The sequence below is a fragment of the Elephantulus edwardii genome, unplaced genomic scaffold (genome assembly GCF_000299155.1).
Source record: "Elephantulus edwardii isolate Elephantulus edwardi_28Jun2011 unplaced genomic scaffold, EleEdw1.0 scaffold00095, whole genome shotgun sequence".
NCBI lineage: Eukaryota > Metazoa > Chordata > Mammalia > Macroscelidea > Macroscelididae > Elephantulus > Elephantulus edwardii.
In genome coordinates this window covers 9,256,784-9,276,820 of record NW_006399845.1, presented here as the reverse complement: position 1 = coordinate 9,276,820, position 20,037 = coordinate 9,256,784, and the positions used below count along the sequence as shown (strand labels likewise).

General features: G+C 43.8%; 2 protein-coding genes across 2 annotated transcripts; both read left to right on the top strand.

Moving 5' to 3' along the window:
* Positions 1–82: 82 nt before the first annotated feature.
* Positions 83–7,335, top strand: LOC102854709. Its single transcript, XM_006891200.1, has 2 exons — positions 83–2,562; positions 4,860–7,335. The coding sequence occupies exons 1-2, from the start codon at positions 83–85 to the stop codon at positions 7,333–7,335; spliced, it is 4,956 nt and encodes a 1,651-aa protein (XP_006891262.1).
* Positions 7,336–10,925: 3,590 nt separating this feature from the next.
* Positions 10,926–13,409, top strand: PCDHGA12 (protocadherin gamma subfamily A, 12). The gene has a single exon (XM_006891199.1). The coding sequence runs from the start codon at positions 10,926–10,928 to the stop codon at positions 13,407–13,409; it is 2,484 nt and encodes an 827-aa protein (XP_006891261.1).
* Positions 13,410–20,037: the final 6,628 nt, after the last annotated feature.

Genomic DNA, 20,037 nt, shown 5'->3' with positions numbered 1-20,037 from the left:
TACGGACCACCTGGGACTTCCGAGAGAAACGGATTAAAAAAACAAAAGGACATAAGAAACCGCGTAATACAGTCTCAGAGCCATGGTGGATCGGCTACAGCGCACGGACCGCAGCGGGCTGGTGCTGCTGTGCATTTTTCTGGTGACACTGCGGGAATCCCAGGCGGGGCAGATCCGATACTCGGTGCCCGAAGAGACGGACAAAGGTTCGTTCGTGGGCAACATCTCCAAGGACCTGGGGCTGGAGCCCCGCGAGCTGGCGGAGCGCGGCGTCCGCATCGTCTCCAGAGGTAGGACGCAGCTCTTTGCGCTGAGCGCGCGGAGCGGCAGCCTGGTAACCGCGGGCAGGATAGACCGCGAGGAGCTCTGCGAGACCATCTCCGTCTGCCTTTTAAATATGGAGGTACTTGTAGAAGACACCTTGAAGATTTACGGGGTGGAAGTAGAAATCACAGATATTAATGATAACGCCCCCAGCTTCCGGGAAGAGGAAGTAGAGATAAAAGTGAGTGAGCACGCAACCCCGGGATGGGGAGTTCCTCTTCCCAGTGCTAAGGATCCAGATGTGGGAGCGAATGCCCTCCAGAGCTACCAACTCAGCCCTAATAATTACTTTTCCCTGCACATGCGAGGCGGAAGCGATGGGGCCAAGAATCCAGAGCTGGTGCTGGAGCAGACTTTGGACCGGGAGAAGGAAGCTGTTCACCTCCTCCGCCTAACAGCTGTGGATGGAGGGGATCCCATCCGCAAGGGCTCTGTGCCCATTCGGGTGCTGGTCCTCGATGTCAATGACCACACCCCAAAGTTTACACAGTCTGTGTATCGGGTGAGTGTTCCCGAGAACCGCAGCTCAGGAACTCGGGTGCTGGGGGTGAACGCAACAGATCCCGATGAAGGAGCCAATGGGGAAGTGATGTATTCATTCCGGAATGTGGAAGACAAAGCTGCTGAAATATTCCAGTTGGATTCTCGAACTGGAGAAGTCCTTCTTCGAGGGTCTTTGGACTATGAGAAATATAGATTCTATGAGATGGAAATTCAAGGCCAAGATGGTGGAGGTCTGCTGACCACCGCTAAGTTGTTGATCACGGTCCTGGACGTGAATGATAATCCTCCGGAAATAACTATCGCTTCTTCCACTAATTCCGTGCAGGAAAACGCCCCTCCTGGTACAGTAATTGCGCTTGTTAATGTACAAGATCAAGACTCTGGAGAAAATGGTCAAGTCTCTTGTTTCATTTCTGAGAATTTGCCTTTTAAACTAGAAAAGACTTACGGAAATTATTACAGGTTAATAACAGACAGAGCCCTGGACAGGGAGCAGGTCGACAGCTACACTATAACGTTGACAGCCACAGACCAAGGAAGGCCGCCCTTGGCTACAGAGACGCACCTCTCGCTGTCTGTGGCCGATGCCAACGATAACCCGCCCACTTTCCTTCACACCGCTTACTCCGCGCACGTCCCTGAAAACAATCCTAGAGGCTCTTCCATCTTCTCATTGACTGCCCACGACCCGGACAGCAAGGAGAATGCCCGAGTTATATACTCATTGGCAGAAGACACCATCCAGGGCTCGCCTCTGTCCTCCTATGTCTCCATCAACTCCGACACCGGAGTCCTGTACGCGCTGCGCTCCTTCGACTATGAGCAGTTCCGAGATTTACAGCTGTGGGTGACCGCTAGTGACAGTGGGAACCCTCCGCTCAGCAGCAACGTGTCACTGAGCCTCTTCGTTCTGGACCAGAACGACAATGTCCCCGAGATACTGTATCCCGCTTTTCCCACCGACGGCTCCACCGGCGTGGAGCTGGCGCCTCGCTCCGCAGAGCCCGGCTACCTGGTGACCAAGGTGGTAGCGGTGGACAGAGACTCGGGTCAGAACGCCTGGCTGTCCTACCGCCTGCTCAAGGCCAGCGAGCCAGGGCTGTTCGCGGTGGGGGTGCACACGGGCGAGGTGCGCACAGCGCGGGCCCTGCAGGACAGAGATGCGCTCAAGCAGAGCCTGGTGGTGGCTGTCCAGGACCATGGCCAGCCCCCTCTCTCGGCCACTGTCACGCTCACCGTGGCCATAGCTGACAGTATCCCAGATGTCTTGGCTGATCTTGGCAGCTTAGAAGCTCCTGCCAATCCTGAAGACTCAGGCCTCACGCTGTATCTGGTGGTGGCTGTGACAGCTGTCTCCTGCGTCTTCCTCGCCTTTGTCATCGTGCTGATGGCGCTCAGGCTGAGGCGCTGGCACACATCGCGCCTGCTCCAGGCGTCCAGAGGTGGGTTGGCAGGCGTGCCAGGCACGCACTTTGTGGGCGTGGACGGGGTGCGGACCTTCCTGCAGACCTATTCCCACGAGGTCTCCCTCACCGCGGACTCGCGCAAGAGCCACCTGATCTTCCCGCAGCCCAACTATGCAGACACGCTCATCAGCCAAGACAGCTGTGAGAAAAGCGAGCCCCTCTTGATAGCTGAGGACTCAGCTGCTGGTTTAGGCAATCAGGTGAGATTTAATGCCCTGTCCCCGTGCTGGTGTCTCCGCACAAGTCTATTAACTTTTATTTTGATCCTGTGAGGAAAACGCTTCTCCTTTTTTGGTGGTGGTGGGGAGGTGTTCGGTTTATAATACTTTTAGAGCAGAATATACGAAGTTAGTACTTTTTCCTTATCAAATTACCATCATTTTCAGAAAGGTTTGTGGAAGTGGCCTATTGTCTTTTTAAAGTGAAATGATTAATTCCACTAATATGGCTTACTTGAGGTTTAGCATTTTTCTTACCAGCGTCTGTGGCTGTCTATATAAAATAAGTCATGATTTAAAACCTTGTTCTCTACTACTTCGACTTACATTGCCTGCATTGCTTCAGTTACATTCTACAGTGATCCATTACGCTGATGTTCAAATGTGACTTTTGACTCCACAGCATGCTCTCCACTGCTCTTTTATATGTTTCAGTCACACACACGTGTGTGTACACAGGCCCAGCTGCACACCGGAAGCTTTTCTCTGAGCACAGAACACTTCTGTTTTGAGTATTAGTGACTAGTAATGAGTGTCTATCCTGCTGAGTATTTCAGTTTTGTCTCATTGCTTCATCCTATCTAAACAGACATATTTACTGCCTTTTAATATAATAGACTCTTGGAAGAGGAACTACAGAAATCAGACAGCTTTTTAAATCGTTACTGTGAAGTTATCACATTGTTCTCAACAAATAATGGAATTGTTGATCAGGCATTACTTCCTTTAATTATTTTGCTTATGGTTATTGTTTGTGTACCTGTTGAGGACTTAAAATATAGATACGTATTCAGTTCATTTCTGGAAATATATTTTTGTTCTGATGTTTCCTTTTCAAATAAGCTGAAGATGCTTACATTTTTAGACTTATTCACATGGAATAGCTTGTATATATAAGAGATGGGTGGATATTTGGAACATATAAGAGGCTTATTTAGCTGGTATCCCCTGGATACTTTTGACTGGTTTTCAGTATGCTTAGGAGTCATGAAATCTTTGGCTCTTTCCGTCATAGGCACATTCTGTCTCACATGTGAGTAGACAGAATTCTTATATTCAGGACCAACTTGTTATTGAAGCCTTGATCTCTGCCTAATGTCATACACATACATGCTAGCTGAGGCAATATCAAGGAAGTGAGGGACAGGACTTCTCTTGGGTGTTTGATCATATCAATTCAGCCAGCACTCTCACTACTACTTAGATATTTGGCCCAACTTATTTGCATGTTAATATTTTCTCCCCTTAATCACTCTCATTTGGTAATTGACCTTAATATAAACTGTAAATTGAGTGGGAAAGTGCCTTAGGCAAAAAGAATTTAAACTTTTGGAGAGAAGAGTCATCTAAAAAGATGTCAAAGGTTTTCTTGAAGTCATGAAAAATGTTAGTGCTTAGAGTACTGTCATAGTATTATGCTTGTGGAATTGCAAACAAAGAAAAAAGTTACTGTGCTTGAACAGGAATTAAAAGGATAAAAAGGTTGGGAGAATGAGGTGGTACACTTTTTACAAGTGTGACATGGTTAGGGCAACCAAGATCTTGGGTAACAACCTGGCTGCAGACCTGGGCTGCATGGACAGGATTTATTTAAGACACTTCATAATTATCATCATTCTTTTTAATAAATAACAAAGTTTTTAAAATGACATTGACCATCCTTATCCCAAGTATAGCTTATTTAACTTTCATTTTCGTTCCCTCTGCTAAAAATAGCAAAATTATCCAATATCAGATTGAATGTAATATTGGGTACCATTTCATGACGGCCAGAATTTCTCCATACAACTTGGTGAGGCTGTCTTCATGGTCTTTAAGTCTGGAGAAAAAAAGATTTTTTTGTTGTTACTTCATTGTATGCATCACTTCTGCTTAGAATGATAAACTTTTAGTGTGACATTCTTGAATTAATGGCACTTCTGTAAGATCTCATCTTTAAGGAACCTTCCAAGGTAAGTAAACATTGGGAATGGGGGGGGGGAGACGCATTTAAAATATGCCTCCTTCTGCATACAATGGCGGAACATTGGTCCTCAATATTGCATCCCACTGAATTGGCTAAGTCTTCAGGCTGCAGTTTTCTAAATCAACTCTGAGCGCCGCTATTGGCCAACGCGCCGCTAGCGGCCGAGAAGGATCTACCGGAAGGATTTCTGCGCAGCCACAGAAGCAAGGGAGAAAGGAGAGTGGCTCGGATCGCGCGCTGCGCTGGGGCGGACTCAGAAATACCGACGGGGATGTACTCAAACTCGGAGCACTGGTTTACCTACCGGTGGAAATAAACGTTTTTAAAGCGCTTTCCAAAGCATCTTCGTAAGCGTCCGAGGCTGCAGCAACCCGCGAGAAGAATGGGAGATGACGCGAAACAGAGGAACAGGATCCAGCGGCCGCAAGTACTCTTTCCGTTCCTGCTGCCTTTGTTGTGCCCGGCTCTCTCGGGGCAGGTCCGCTACTCCATTCCCGAAGAGATGGCCAGGGGGTCGGTGGTGGGGAACCTGGCTGAGGACCTGGGGCTGCATGTTCAGGATTTATTGACGCGAAACCTCAGAGTTAGTGCGGAGAAGCAATACTTCACCGTAAGCACCGAGAATGGGAACATACTTGTCGCTGACAGAATAGATCGGGAATCTCTTTGTCCCCAAAAACCCCTGTGTGTCCTGCCCTTAGAGATTGTAGCTGAGAACCCCTTAAATATGTTTCATGTAAGTGTAATAATAGAAGATATAAATGACAATCCACCGCGTTTTACACATGATAGCATTGTTTTACAAATAAATGAGTTTGCAATTCGAGGCTCTCGCTTTGGCCTGGAATCTGCTATAGACGCAGATGTAGGACGCAACTCTCTCCAGAGTTACCTGCTCAGCTCCAATGAACATTTCTCTTTAATGGTGAAAGACAAGACTAAAGGCAAGAACGCCCCAGAGCTGGTGTTGGAGAAGCCCCTGGACAGGGAACAGCAGAGCTCCCATCTCCTGGTGCTAACAGCATTGGATGGGGGCGACCCTGTCCTAATGGGCACCACTCAAATTCGGATCCAAGTCACTGACGCCAATGATAACCCCCCAGTGTTCAGCCAGGATGAATATAGAGTCACTCTGGTTGAGAATGTGCCTCTGGGCACCTCTGTACTAACTGTGAGGGCCACCGACCAGGATGAGGGCGTCAACGCTGAAATCACCTACTCTTTCCGAACGCTGCGAGATGATACTGGAAATACGTTTATGTTAGATCATAAAAGTGGAGAAATCAAATCCAGAGATCTCATAGACTTCGAAGTATGTAGCAGCTATACTATGAGCATAGAAGCCAAGGACGGTGGAGGCATGGCCGCCGAATGTAAAATTATAGTAGACATTCTGGACGAGAATGACAATGCTCCAGACGTGGTTTTCACTTCGGTGGCCAGTTCCATTACGGAGGATGCAGAACCTGGGACGGTGATCGCTCTGTTCAAAACACATGATAAAGATTCTGGAGAAAATGGAGAGATCATATGTGTCATAAAAGAAGATGTTCCTTTTAGAATTGAATCTTCTGTCAATAATTACTACAAGCTTGTGACAGAAGGGGCCCTGGACCGGGAGCAGACCCCGGAGTACAACATCACTATCGTGGCCACCGACAAGGGCAAGCCGCCCCTCTCCTCCAGTACAAGCATCACCCTGTACATCGCTGACGTCAACGACAACGCTCCGGCTTTCCCCCAGGCTTCCTATGTAGTTCACGTGCTTGAAAATAATTCTCCTGGCGCCTCCATCGCGCAAGTTAGCGCTACTGATTTGGATTCGGGGCCCAACAGTCAGATCTCCTACTCCATCGTGGCCAGCGATCTGGAGCCTCGCGCGCTGTCCTCCTACGTGTCCGTGAGCGCGCACAGCGGGGTGGTCTTCGCGCAGCGCGCCTTCGACCACGAGCAGCTGCGCGCCTTCCAGCTGACGCTGCAGGCGCGTGACCAGGGCTCGCCCTCTCTCAGCGCCAACGTGAGCCTGCGCGTGCTGGTGGGAGACCGCAATGACAATGCGCCCAGGGTGCTGTACCCGGTGCTGGGCCTCGATGGCTCAGCGCTCTTTGACACGGTGCCACGCGCTGCGCAGCCGGGCTACCTGGTCACCAAGGTGGTGGCGGTGGATGCGGACTCTGGGCACAACGCCTGGCTGTCCTACCACGTGCTGCAGGCCAGCGAGCCCGGGCTCTTCAACGTGGGGCTGCGCACGGGCGAGGTGCGCACAGCTCGCGTCTTGGGCGACAGGGACGCTGCTCGCCATCGTTTGCTGGTCTCCATTTGTGATGGAGGACAGCCGCCTCTCTCTGCCACAGCGACGCTGCTCCTGGTCTTTGCAGACAGCCTGCAGGAGGCGCTGCCGGACCTCAGTGAACGCCCAGTGTCCTCTGATCCGCAGGCGGAGCTCCAGTTCTATCTGGTCTTGGCTTTGGCCTTAATCTCTGTACTCTTTCTCCTCGCGGTGATTCTGGCCATCGCCCTTCGCCTCAGGCGCTCCTCAAACCAGGCCACCTGGAATTGCTTTCAGCCTGGTTTCTGTTCCAAATCCGTAGTCCCTCCCAACTATACTGAAGGGACTTTGCCTTATTCGTATAATTTGTACGTTGCGCAAACCGGAAAAACAGAATTGAATATCCTCAAATGTAATGAGCAACTGAATTCAGGAGAAGACATAATCTGTGGTGATTCTTCAGGGCCTATATTTCCACTCTGTGGCTCAAGTGAGTCCACTTCTCATCCTGAGACTCTGACACTGGTGAGTTTTATTTCTACTTTTATTTTTCCTTTTTACTGTCTGCCACATTTTTCTGCGCCTTAGTCGCTCCTCTGGTTCCACTATCTGGGGCTGCTTTCAGCCCAGTCTCTCTTCTAAGGCAGAACTGAGGATTTCTCCGAATTACACTGAGGGAACTTTACCTTATTCCTACAATCTGTGCGTAGATTCCGGGGAAATAGATTTAATCTTCTCACCACGACACCAGAAATGGTCCCCCAAGACCTCTGCAATGAAGCTTCTATGATAGGAAGTGTCACTGATGACAAGATGAGCTCTTACCTTGTTGCTTCTACTCATGTGAGTTTTGTTTTGCATAGCAAATGCTTTAATTTTCAAACCAGAAATTAGGAAGAAAACCTGAAACCAATTATATCTACTCCCCTTCAAGTTCACTTTTTCAATGCCACTAATTGGTTTCTTCCTATGTGGTCTTCTCACTTCACTAATACTCTTCTGATATTTGGAAATATCTTGAGAATTTCATAAACTCTTGATCTTCCCAAAGTAATTTTCTTTACTGTGACAAGCGGCTATTGTGGTGCTGCTATCATCCAAATATTTTTAATTGAAGTATATGTTTTCTAAAAATCTGTGGATATTTATCTCAATGCATCACTATCTTGAGTTGTTTGTTGTTGTGTACCACTATGTCAGAACCGACTCATAGCCGATCTTCCAGCTGGTTTTCAGAGGCAGTAAATCACAGGAGAGGAGATTACCCATCTTCAGAGCAGCTAGTGAGTTTGAACTGCAAACCTTAAGTTACGCAGTGCAAATCCTTACCACTGGGCCACCAGTATTCCCTTATCTTGAGTATATAAGGCTTCCCTCCACCCAAGAGGGGATTGCATGTAAACGGATTTTCTTTTTAACAAGGTGATAACAATGATTTGACAGCAATAAAGTACATTTGAATCCTACTGAGTATGTCAATTTTAGCCTAGATTTTTTTTCACAATTCTATGGTATCACTTTATGTCTACCAAATGTGCTTACCTTCAAAATAACCGTATTTATTTTCATGAATACAAAATAGCTAGATATCTCTTGGGGATATTTTTCTTATATTTTGATGGATATTTAAATGTATTATCAGTATAAGTCTGTTACCCATTAAAAGGTAAGGTTACAATATATCTTTTGATCATTACTTTTCTTCTACAAAATCATTCCCAATACCAAGAAATATATATAAAATTCAACGTATAAGTCAACTTTTGGAGTACTGCCTCTATTTCTAGACAATGAAAGTTGTAATGCTTCCACTTTTCTGTGAAATTGTTCATATGTCTTTTTTACTTGACTTTCTAACAGTTTTGATTATGATAATGGATACAATCACAGTTCTCATTTTTAGACTTTCCTATTATTATGAAAATCTGCTTTAAAATTAAGTGTTATATGTTAAGAACCTGATTAAGACGTTCTTCCATTAAGGATAATGCAGAAAATCTCCCCCCACCCCAATCACACTTGAGCCAGGAAAAATGAAATTTTCTTTGATGTGCTTTATCAAAATGCATAATTTTCCATAATAGATGTGTTGTAGTCTCAAATTGTTGTTAGGTGCAATCAAATTGGTTCAGACCTATAGCAACCTGCATAGAACACACCAAAACACTGCCTGAGCTTGCACCATCCTTACAATCATTGCTATTTGGAGTCCATTGTTGCAGACTTGTGACATTGAGGGTCTTTCTCTTTTTTGCTGACCTTCACATTTACCAAGCATGATGTCTTTCTCTAGGAAAAATAGTAGATATACCATGTACTGCAAAATCAGCATACAATGGTTTTGGAAAGAAGTACAGTGAAGCTAGAATTTTGAGAATTGAGTTTTTGTACTTTGGAGATGCTATGAGAAGAGTCTCATATTAGGAGCAGTTAAATGATAAGATTAGAATAACTTTATGTTGCTGCTATATGCTGTCCAGTCTACTGGAGCTCAACAACAAATCAGAACTTTGCTGTATCTTGTGTGCTATCATCGTTTTCTATGTCATTCCATCTTGTTGAGGGTCTTTCTCTGACCCTCCACCTTTCCCAACATAACTTTTTCCAATGACTGTCCTCTCCTGACAACATGCCTAAGTATGTGAGATGAAGTTTCACCATCCTTGCCTCTAAGGAGCATCCTGGTTGCACTTCCTCCAAGTAAATTTGTTCTTTTGGCAGTCTGTAGGATATACAGTACTCTTCATTAACACCAGAGTCAAAGGCATTGTCTTCCTCTATCATCTTTACTCATTGCCTAATTTTCAGATGTATAGAAAGCAATTGAAAACATTATGACTTGTCTGAGGTGTATTTTAGTTTTTAAACTGACATAATTACTCTTTAAGATTTTGGAGTAGTCATTGACAGCAGATTTTCCCAAAACAACACATCTTTTGATTTCCTGATTGCTGTTACTAGGTGTATTGATTGTGGATCTAAGTAAAATGGAATCATTGGTAATAATCCGGTTTCCACTCCCCCACCCAAAGAAAGGCTACTCAGAAGAGTGGGACAATCATAAAACAATATCATTAATGATAAATCTTGCTGATGGTTATTTTTAAATGGCCGAACAGTACACCTACAGAGAACTTAAAGAAATTCAACCTGGATTTAGAAGTCTATGGAATGAGGGATAGGAGGATGTCAGATGAATCTTGATTGAAAGCAGAGATTATCAGACAGATAGTTTTGTGTTTTGCTCACTACAGAAAGACATTTGACTATGTGGATCATAACAAATTATGGATAACATAGAGTTGAATGAGAATCTTGGAACACTGTGCTCATGAGAAATTTACACATAGACCAAGAAGCAGTTGTCTGAACACAACAGGGAAACACTCTGTGGTTTAAATCAAGAAAGGTGTGCATCAGGGTTATATCCTTTCTCCATACCTGTTAAATCTGTATGCTGAGCAAATAATTGGAGAAGCTGGACTCTATGAAGAAGAATGTAGCCTCAGAATTGGAGGAAGACAAACTCAACAACAACCTGAGTTAGGGAAATGACACAAGCTTACTTGCCAAAAGCAAAGAGACTCTAAGATCAAAGACTATATAGCCTTTCATCTCAATATAAAAAAAAAAATTAAAATCCTAACCACTGCACCGAGAGGGAACATCGTGATAGATAGAGAAAAAATAACGTTAGAGAAACTTCAAGTTTGTTTACAAACTCCTTGAGAAGAAAAAAAAAATATGCCTGCAACTACGGGGGGATTCCATTAATGCATCTATATTAAACTTTTCAGGGATTAGCCTCCCCCGAAATGAAATTTCAACTAGAACAAATATTTGGGATTTTAGTTAATTCTACTTCCATTCCTATTTGAAGAACAGTAGGTGGAGCTATTTAAGGAATAAAAAGCAAAAATCCTTTCTGGTAGCCCAAGATTGTGTAGTAATTGGTTAGGACTCTGAGCGCCGCTGTTCACCAATCAGGGAGAGAAAAGCCGAGAGCTCCTGCGGTACTCGCGCCTCTGGGACAAAGCACTGACGGACAAACCAGTTATCTCCTGAACTGTGAGGACTGAATGGGAGGTCTGGCCCCAACAGTCGGATTCCAAGAAAACAGGAACCGATCTTGACCTCAGTGATCCAGTATCTGGAAATAATATTGGAGGAAACTGACAATGAACCCTGGGCATCAGCACCGAGACTGCAAACGCCTGGTCCTGCTGGGAGTCCTCTTAGGGGTCTTGTGGGAAGCTGGGTGCACCCAGATCCGCTATTCCGTTCCGGAGGAGCTGGAAAAAGGCTCTAGTGTGGGCAACATCGCAAAAGACCTAGGGCTGGAGCCTGGCGAGCTGGTGGAGCGCGGAGTCCGCATCGTCTCCAGAGGTAGGGCTCAACTTTTCGCTCTGAACCTGCGAAGCGGCAGCTTGATCACGGCGGGCAGGATAGACCGGGAGGCGCTCTGTTTGGGGACTGTCAAGTGTCAATTAAACCTAGAGATTCTCATGGAAGATGAAGTGAAAATATACGGGGTGGAAATAGAAGTGAGGGACGTTAATGACAACGCCCCTTACTTCAGGGATGGTGAACTGGAAATAAAAATGAGTGAAAACGCCGCCACGGGGATGCGTTTCCCTCTTCCTCACGCGTTGGATCCGGATATCGGGAAGAACTCTCTGCAGAGCTACGCTCTCAGCCCAAATATTCACTTCTCTCTGGACGTGCAGAGTGGAGCGGATGGGAACAAGTACCCAGAACTGGTGCTGGAGCACGCCCTGGACCGCGAGGAAAAGGCCGTCCACCACCTGGTCCTCACGGCCTCCGACGGCGGCGACCCGGTGCGCAGCGGCACCGCGCGGATCCGCGTTGTGGTGGTTGATGTGAACGACAACGCACCGGCCTTTGCGCAGCCCGAGTACCGCGCGAGCGTCCGGGAGAACGTAGCCCCGGGCTCTCAGCTGCTCCGGGTAAACGCCACCGACCCAGACGAAGGCGCCAACGCGGAAGTGACGTATTCCTTCCGGTACGTGGACGACCAAGCCGCCCAAGTTTTCAAACTAGACCAGAAGTTGGGAACAATTTTAACAATAGGAGAGCTCAACCACGAGGAATCCGAATTCTACGAGATGGAAGTACAAGCAATGGATAATGCGGGATATTCCGCTCGAGCCAAAGTCCTTATCACAGTTCTGGACGTGAATGACAATGCCCCTGAAGTCGTTGTCACTTCTGTCACCAGCTCTGTTCTAGAAAATTCTCCCAGAGGGGCTTTAATTGCTCTTTTAAATATACATGATCAAGACTCTGGGGAAAACGGGCAGGTGACTTGTTTCATCCAAAGAAATCTTCCCTTTAAATTAGAAAAGTCTTATGGAAATTACTATAGTTTAGTGACTGACACAGTTTTAGACCGGGAACAGGTTCCTAGCTACAACATCACGGTGACTGCCACTGATCGGGGAAGTCCACCCTTGTCCACGGAAATTCACATTTTGTTAAACGTGGCAGACACCAACGACAACCCGCCTACCTTCCCTCAAGCCTCCTACTTGGCGTATATCCCTGAAAACAACCCCAGAGGCACTTCGGTCTTCTCGGTGACAGCCCAAGACCCGGACTCCGGCGAAAACGCCCAGGTCACGTACTCCCTGGCCGACAGCACCCTCCAGGGGGCGCCACTGTCCTCCTTTGTCTCCATCAACTCTGACACTGGTGTCCTGTATGCGCTGCGCTCCTTCGATTTCGAGCAATTTCGCGACCTGCAGCTCTGGGTGATTGCACGAGACAGCGGAGAGCCACCGCTCAGGAGCAATGTGTCCTTGAGCCTCTTCGTGGTGGACCAGAATGATAACGCCCCCGAGATTCTGTACCCCACCTTCCCTACCGATGGCTCCACAGGCATGGAACTCGCACCTCGCTCCGCAGAGCCTGGCTACCTGGTGACCAAGGTGGTGGCGGTGGACAGAGACTCGGGTCAGAACGCCTGGCTGTCCTACCGCCTGCTCAAGGCCAGTGAGCCAGGGCTGTTCGCGGTGGGGGTGCACACGGGCGAGGTGCGCACTGCGCGGGCCCTGCAGGACAGAGACGCACTCAAGCAGAGCCTGGTGGTGGCTGTCCAGGACCACGGCCAGCCCCCTCTCTCGGCCACTGTCACGCTCACCGTGGCCGTGGCCGACAGCATCCCCGATGTGCTCGCTGACCTGGGCAGCCTGGAGTCTCCCACCAACCAAGATGATGCTGATCTCACGCTGTATCTGGTGGTGGCCGTGGCCGCTGTCTCCTGCGTCTTCCTCGCCTTTGTCATCGTGCTGATGGCGCTCAGGCTGAGGCGCTGGCACACATCGCGCCTGCTCCAGGCGTCAGGGGTAGGATTGGCGGATGTGCCCGCCTCGCACTTTGTGGGCGTGAACGGGATGCGGACCTTCCTACAGACCTATTCGCATGAGGTCTCCCTCACCGCGGACTCGCGCAAGAGCCACCTGATCTTCCCGCAGCCCAACTATGCGGACACGCTCATCAGCCACGACAGCTGTGAGAAAAGCGAGCCTCTTTTGCCATCAGGTGATGCAGTATTTTCTAAAGACAATAATGTTTTAATTCAGGTAAGTCCATCCAAGCAAGATCTTTTACTAGAGAGAAGTTGTATGTTGTGGAATTTATAAGGTAGTTCACACTTCTCCTGTGTTAATATATATATATAATTTATTTTTAAAATTTTCCAACTGAATCACTGTTCTTGATTTTAATTTACTTTTCTTTTCATGCAGTAGTTTTATGTTGAAGTCTTATGCTAACCTTCTAGAGAGAGTAGATCTAGCTTAATGAAATGTATAGATAAAATTTTTATATAATTTCCTAAATAGAGTGGCTTTTACTTATTGTTGAGCTCCCTACAAATTAATAAAGTGTATTAAAGTTTTTCCTGGCTATTAAGGATACATACCTTTACACATTTATATTTTCCCATTGTCTTAAGTCATCTCATGATATTAAATCACTCATGAACTTCCACATTATTTATTTCTTATATATTGAAAGTTTTCCTTTGGAATATAAAAATGGTATACTCGGGGGAAAAAAACCCACCACCAAACTGAAAGCATTTTTTCCTACCTCCTCTTTTAATTTAGAGGAATACAGAGTCTCTCTGTCTCCAGGTTAGACTTTTCTCTTTTCATTTTACGTACATAAATTAGCTTAGTAATGGTTTTTTTTGAATACTGAAAATTAACAAATTTGGGTCTGAAATTGTCTTGCTGCTTCTCTCTGCTTTCTATGTTAAGTTTCTCATAACTTTTATCCTACAAACAAAGTTTTTTGGCAATTACATAAATTCTATATGTTAACTAAGAATGTTCTTTTAGAATATTCAACAAAAATTGAATGCTAAAGTGTTTTGGGTGAAAACTGTTGGAACTTGTGAGAAGTTTGATTTCTTTAGGTCAATTTTGCAAAAAAACTTAGGAACTGTAACATCTAAATTATTCTTTTTTATTTTCTTTGTGTATTGTGCACCTACTCTAAGAAATAAAATACTTAAAGCTAAGACTTAGGAAAAAAGATTGGAGGTCACTTAGAGAATGAAGGATAAGCTTACCTATCACCCTAAAATGGGGCAGTTACTGCCACTGAGATCACATTCTATGCATCTGAACGTTGGACTCTGAGGAAGGATGATTGAAGAATTGATGCCTTTGGGTTTTGATGTTGGAGAAGAGTACTGTTTATCCCATAAACTGTCAAAACAAATAAATATATATCTTGGAGAAAGTGCCACCAAGGAGCTCCTTAGAGTCAAGGGTGGTGAAACGTAGTTTCATATACTTTGGGCATGTTATAAGGAGTCCTTAGAAAAAAAGACATCATGCTTGATAAGGTGGAGGTTCATTGAAAGGGAGGAGCACCCTTAATAAGATGAATTGACATAATTACTTTAACATTGGGCTCAAGCATATTGGGGATGATGAGGATGGCACAGGACAGGACAGAGAACAGATCTGCTATTCATTGGTTCACTATGGATAATGGTCAACTTGTCAGCACCTAACAACAATAGTCTTAAAGATGTGAGCTGCCAACCCAAAGGCATGTAGTTGGAATCCATCAGCTGCCCTGTGGGAGAAGATGGGCAATCTCTTCTCATGTGATTTACAGCCTCTGAAAACCCAAAGAAGGTCAGCTATGAGTCTTCTAATTCTTTGTGGTTTTATAGGAGTAATCAAAATTTTTATCACATCTCTTCTTCTCATATAGATGGCACACAACAACAGTAACTTCTCATATGGTTTGTTGTTGTTGTTATGTGCTGTCGAGTCACCTGCGACTCATAACGACTCTATGTACAGCAGCCCCAAACCCTGCCCTATCTCTTGCCAATCTTACTGTCTCCGACATGCCTATCCCCATTACTCCAGTGACTAAATCAGTCCATCTCATAGAGAGTCTACCTCTTCTGTGCTGTCCCTCTACCATCCCAAGCATGACATCCCTCTCCAAGGACTGATCCCACCTTGCAATATGTCCAAAGTATGTCAGATGAAGCTTCAGAATCCTTGCCTCCAAGGAGCAGCCTGGCTTCACCCTCTCCTGGATGAACTTGTTTGTTCTCATATGGTAGATTATTAAAAATTGAAGATGTGCATGAATACTCATTATTTGGGAAGCTAAACTGATAAAGTTTGAGTACATGGATCTCTTCAACTACCTTGGTCTTGGAACACATAATGGAGAGCAGAGACAATGAATAGACAGGATCCTTAGGCTGAATCTCAGATATCCATGATCCACCTATTCTTGCAGTTTGAACCCAGTGTTGTTAGGTGCCATTGTGTTGACTATGGTTCATAGTGACTCTATGAACAGCAGTTATGAGCCTTGCTCTAAACTGTATCACCCTCACGTTCTCTAATGCTGGAGTACATTGTTATAGTCATTGAATCGGTCTATCTTTTTTGAGGTCTTCTTTTCTTTTTCTGACCCTCTATTTTTCCCAGCATGATGTCCTGTTTCTAAGAACTAGCTCCTCGCAATAACATGACCAAAGCGTGTGAGACAGTTTTTACCATCCTCGCCTCTAAGGAGCTCTCTCTTGTTGCACTTCCTCCAAGACAGACTTGTTTCTTCTTTTGGCTATCCATGAGATATAACTTACTCTATTCTAACACAATTAAAATGCATTGAGTGTCCTTTTTTTAATTCTTATTCATTATACTTTATTAACTATTTACTGAATGAATAATTTATGTGATCTTGGGATTACTTGCTACTGGTTTTCCAAGTTTAGATGTAATATGACAGAAAGAGCATTATATTTATAATTAGTTAACATCTTGTTCAGCCTCAACAAGCGAGTTAATATCTTTGAATTTATAAAAATATGTTTACTAATTTTTTAATTTGAAAAGTTCTGATGAGAAATAATGGTAGTATGTAAGTCATGTGATTAATACTATTTAACATACCAGTTACACCAGTTAACAGCAGCCATTTTTGTGGTTGATAGGAAAAAGGAGTCATACTTCCAGTGTCAGCACATGTAATGCTCTCTTGGTAAAAATATTATTCGTGTGTTTTTCCAGGTGGAACAAAGAGGTGAACTGTGGATGGAAACAAAACTGTGTTTTAAATTTTTTTCCAAAGATATTTTAAAGATCTTAAATGGCCAGACCTGTTCTTGATTGAGAAGCCATAGTTGCCAGCTGTAAAAATGAGGGAAAGATTGGTTTGGATGAAACATTTCTTTTGGGTGTTAGTTTTTCAGTATCTGAAACTAAAACTAAAAGTAACCTGAGTAAGTGTCCTGTTTCTTATTTTAAAGGGGCACTTTACCCCAATGCAATTACTAGGATGATTGAACTGGATTAAAATCTGAAAATTAGAGTTACTTGGTTTTGACAATATTTAAGTTTCATTGATTGTTATGTAAAAGAACAATCTTAACTCTAGAATAATTTGTTAATTAGGGCTTTGTTGTTGTTGTTGTTCTAATTCGTAAGAGTAACTGAGAAAGAGCTTTGGTGGTTTATGCTTTTTTTTTACTTTTAGTAATCAAATTAGGTCATCATTATCAAGGACTTATCTTCCTATATGTCATGGATATATTAACTTTATATAGTCAAACATTTGAAGTATTCAGCTCTAACTTTACGAGAAGAAACCAGTCACATTCACTATTTTATAGCACACATAATTGAAATTTAATCTATCACAAAACACTCTCCTTAATTTCATTCTATGAAAGTTATTATGTTCTTTGAAGAAGTGATAGCTGAAGAAGCTTGGTAGTATTATACAGCTTGATTGAAAGCCCCATTAAGAACAAATTAGAAAAAAAAAGAACAAATTAGGAGAATAATGATAGAGAAATGCACTGTTTTCTCAGTGATATGTATCACTGGTACATAGTATAGCTGGCATCAGTAACAATACTTCTGATAAAATTTGCCTCTTCCTCAAGCATGATATCAGGTTAAAAAAAGCAAATCCATAGTTCTGAAAGGATTTAGGCAAAGAGACAGATTTATAATACTCTCTAATAGGAATTTTTAGGAAACCAAACGTGTTAAAAAAAATCACATAACATAGTGAACTACTTAGGGCACATTATTTAAAAGTAATGATTGAAAAGAGATCTATAGCAAAGATAATTGAAAATAATACTTCAAAAAGATTGAAGTTTCTGGATACATTATGGGAAGAGCTTGGATTTATGAAAACATGAAGACAAATCATGAGATCATGAAGTCAAATACAATTATTTGTCTACATGCACAAAAATTGGCACCTCCACAATTTCCCTAGAGAAGTCATACAAAAATCCGATGTTATTACTGTCTTGACTCAAAGCCACAGAGCAAAGCCTTGCCCAATCCTGCACCGTCTTTACAGTCTCTGTTGTGCTTAAGACCATTGTTCTGGCCACTGTGTCAATGCATCTCATTGAGAATCTTTGTTTCTTTCACTGACCCTCTACTTTTCTAAGCATGATACACTTTTCCAAGGAATGATCTATCTTGAGAATATACCTAAATCATCTGAGGAGTTGTAGTCTCACTAGGCTTGCTTCTAAAGAGCATCCTGGTGGTACTTCTTTCAAGATAATTCTTGATTGTGGTGTTTTGTTTTGTTTGTTTGTTTTCTTTTAGCAGTTCATACTGTATTCAATACTCTTCACCAACATAATTCAAAGTCTTCACTTTTCCTCCCAGTCTTTTTTATTCACTGTCCACCTTTTATATCCATAGGAATCAATTCAAAATACCATGGTTTGGGTCAGGCACACTTAAGTCTTCAAAGTGACATCTTTTAGCACTTTAAAGAAACTTTTGGCTCCATCAATAAATGAAAGGTTAAAGAGCATGTGATACATTCTATGGAGTATTATGAAACACTAAAGGACAATTAAAAACATTGCATAACATGGATGATTTAATAAGTATGACAAAAAGTATGCCTTTGAGCTATGGTGTTGGAGGAGAGAACTAAATATCCTGTGGACAATCAAAAGAACAGAGAGATATGTCTTGGAGAAGGTGTAGCTAGAGTGCCCCCTGGAGGCAAGAATCATGAAGTTTTGTCTTGCATACTTTGGGCATATTTTTGAGGTTATGCCTAGGAGAAGGACATCATGCTTTGAAAGGTAGAGGGATGGTGAAGGAGAGGAAGATTCTCAAGCAGGTGAATTGACAGTGACTACAGCAATGATCACAAGTGTGTCAGAGATAAAGGTAGTATATGATGGGACAGGGTTCAAATATGTTGTTCATAGGCTCGCTGTGAGTTGTACTCGACTCAGTGGCACATAAAACCTACATGGGTGATTCTAGGGACATTGTGCTAAGTGACATAAGTCAGTCAAAAGTATAAGTATTGTATAAGACCAGAATGCTGAGAAGCCAAAGCAAAGGGAGGAAATCAAGAAGTTAAGGAGCTGAATAGAAGATTTCAAAAGGGCAGCACAGAAAGACAAAACAAAGTATTACAATGAAATGTGCAAAGAATTGGAGTCCGAAAATCAAAAGGGCAGAACTCGCTTGGAATTTCTTAAGGTGAAGGAACTAAAGAACAAAGTCAAGTCTCAAGTTGCAATACTTAAGGATGCTATGGGTAGAATACTGAATGATCCAGGAAGCATTAAAAGAAGATGGAAGGAGTATACAGAGTAATGTATCAAAAAGAATTTGCTGACACAGAAGAATTTCAAGAAACAACATATGATCACGAGGCAGTTATGATGAAGGAGGAAGTTCAGGCTACTCTGAAGGACTTGGCCAAAAAAAAAAACCCCAGGAATTGATGGAATATCAATTGACATATTTAAGCAAATAGATACGGCCCTGGACATGCTCATCAGGTTGTGCCAGGAAATCTGGAGAACAACTACCTGGCCAACTGACTGAAAGAGATCTGTTTATTCCCATTCCAAAAAGAGGTAACCTGACAGAGTGTGAAATTATACGATATTATTAATATCACACACAAGCAAAATCCTGCTGAAGTATCCAGAAATGACTGGAACAGTACATTGACAAGAACTACCAGAAATACAAGCTAAGTTTAGAAGAGGTCATGGCACTAGAAACATTATCTCCAATGTCAGATGGATCTTGGCAGAAAGCAGAGAGTACTAGAGGAATATCTGTGTTTCGTTGACTATGAAAAGGCTTTTCACTGTATGGATCACAACAAATTGTGGTTAAACTTGAGGAGAATGGGAATCCCAGGACAGCTGATTGTGTGCTTATGCGAAACCTATACTTGGACCAGGGAGGAGTCCTCAGAGCCAGTGCAGGGAAACATTGCATGGTTCAGAATCAGGAAGGGAGTGTGTCAGGGATGCATCCTGTCTCCAAATCTTTTCAATCTATGTGCAGAACAGATCGTTTGGGAGGCTTGGCTTTACGGGGAAGAATGTGGCATCAGGATTGGAGGAGGACTCATCAACAACTGACATTATGCAGATGACAGAACCTTGCTTGCTCAAAGTGAGGGGGACCTGAAAGTGCTTGCTGCAGAAAGTCAAAGACTGTAGTTTTCACTATGAATTGAAGCTCAACATCAAGAAGACAAAGATTCTGACAACTGGGCCAATTGGTAGCACCATGATGGATGGAGAAGAGATTGAGGTTGTTAACAGTTATAGCTTACTCAGCTCCACAAATCAACACTCTTGGCACTATTTTTAGGAAATCAAAATATCAGTGAAGTGGGGGAACGACAGCCTTTTAAACAAATGGTGTTGGCAAAATTGGAAAAATATCTGCAAAAGACTCAAGCAAGACCCACACCTCA

Bases quoted from the DNA above. Each gene is read 5' to 3' on its own strand.
- LOC102854709 (XM_006891200.1), top strand. From the start codon at position 83: ATGGTGGATCGGCTACAGCGCACGGACCGCAGCGGGCTGGTGCTGCTG. The intron at 2,563-4,859 runs GTGAGGAAAACG...ACCCGCGAGAAG, and splicing joins TTAACTTTTATTTTGATCCT to AATGGGAGATGACGCGAAAC.
- PCDHGA12 (XM_006891199.1), top strand. From the start codon at position 10,926: ATGAACCCTGGGCATCAGCACCGAGACTGCAAACGCCTGGTCCTGCTG.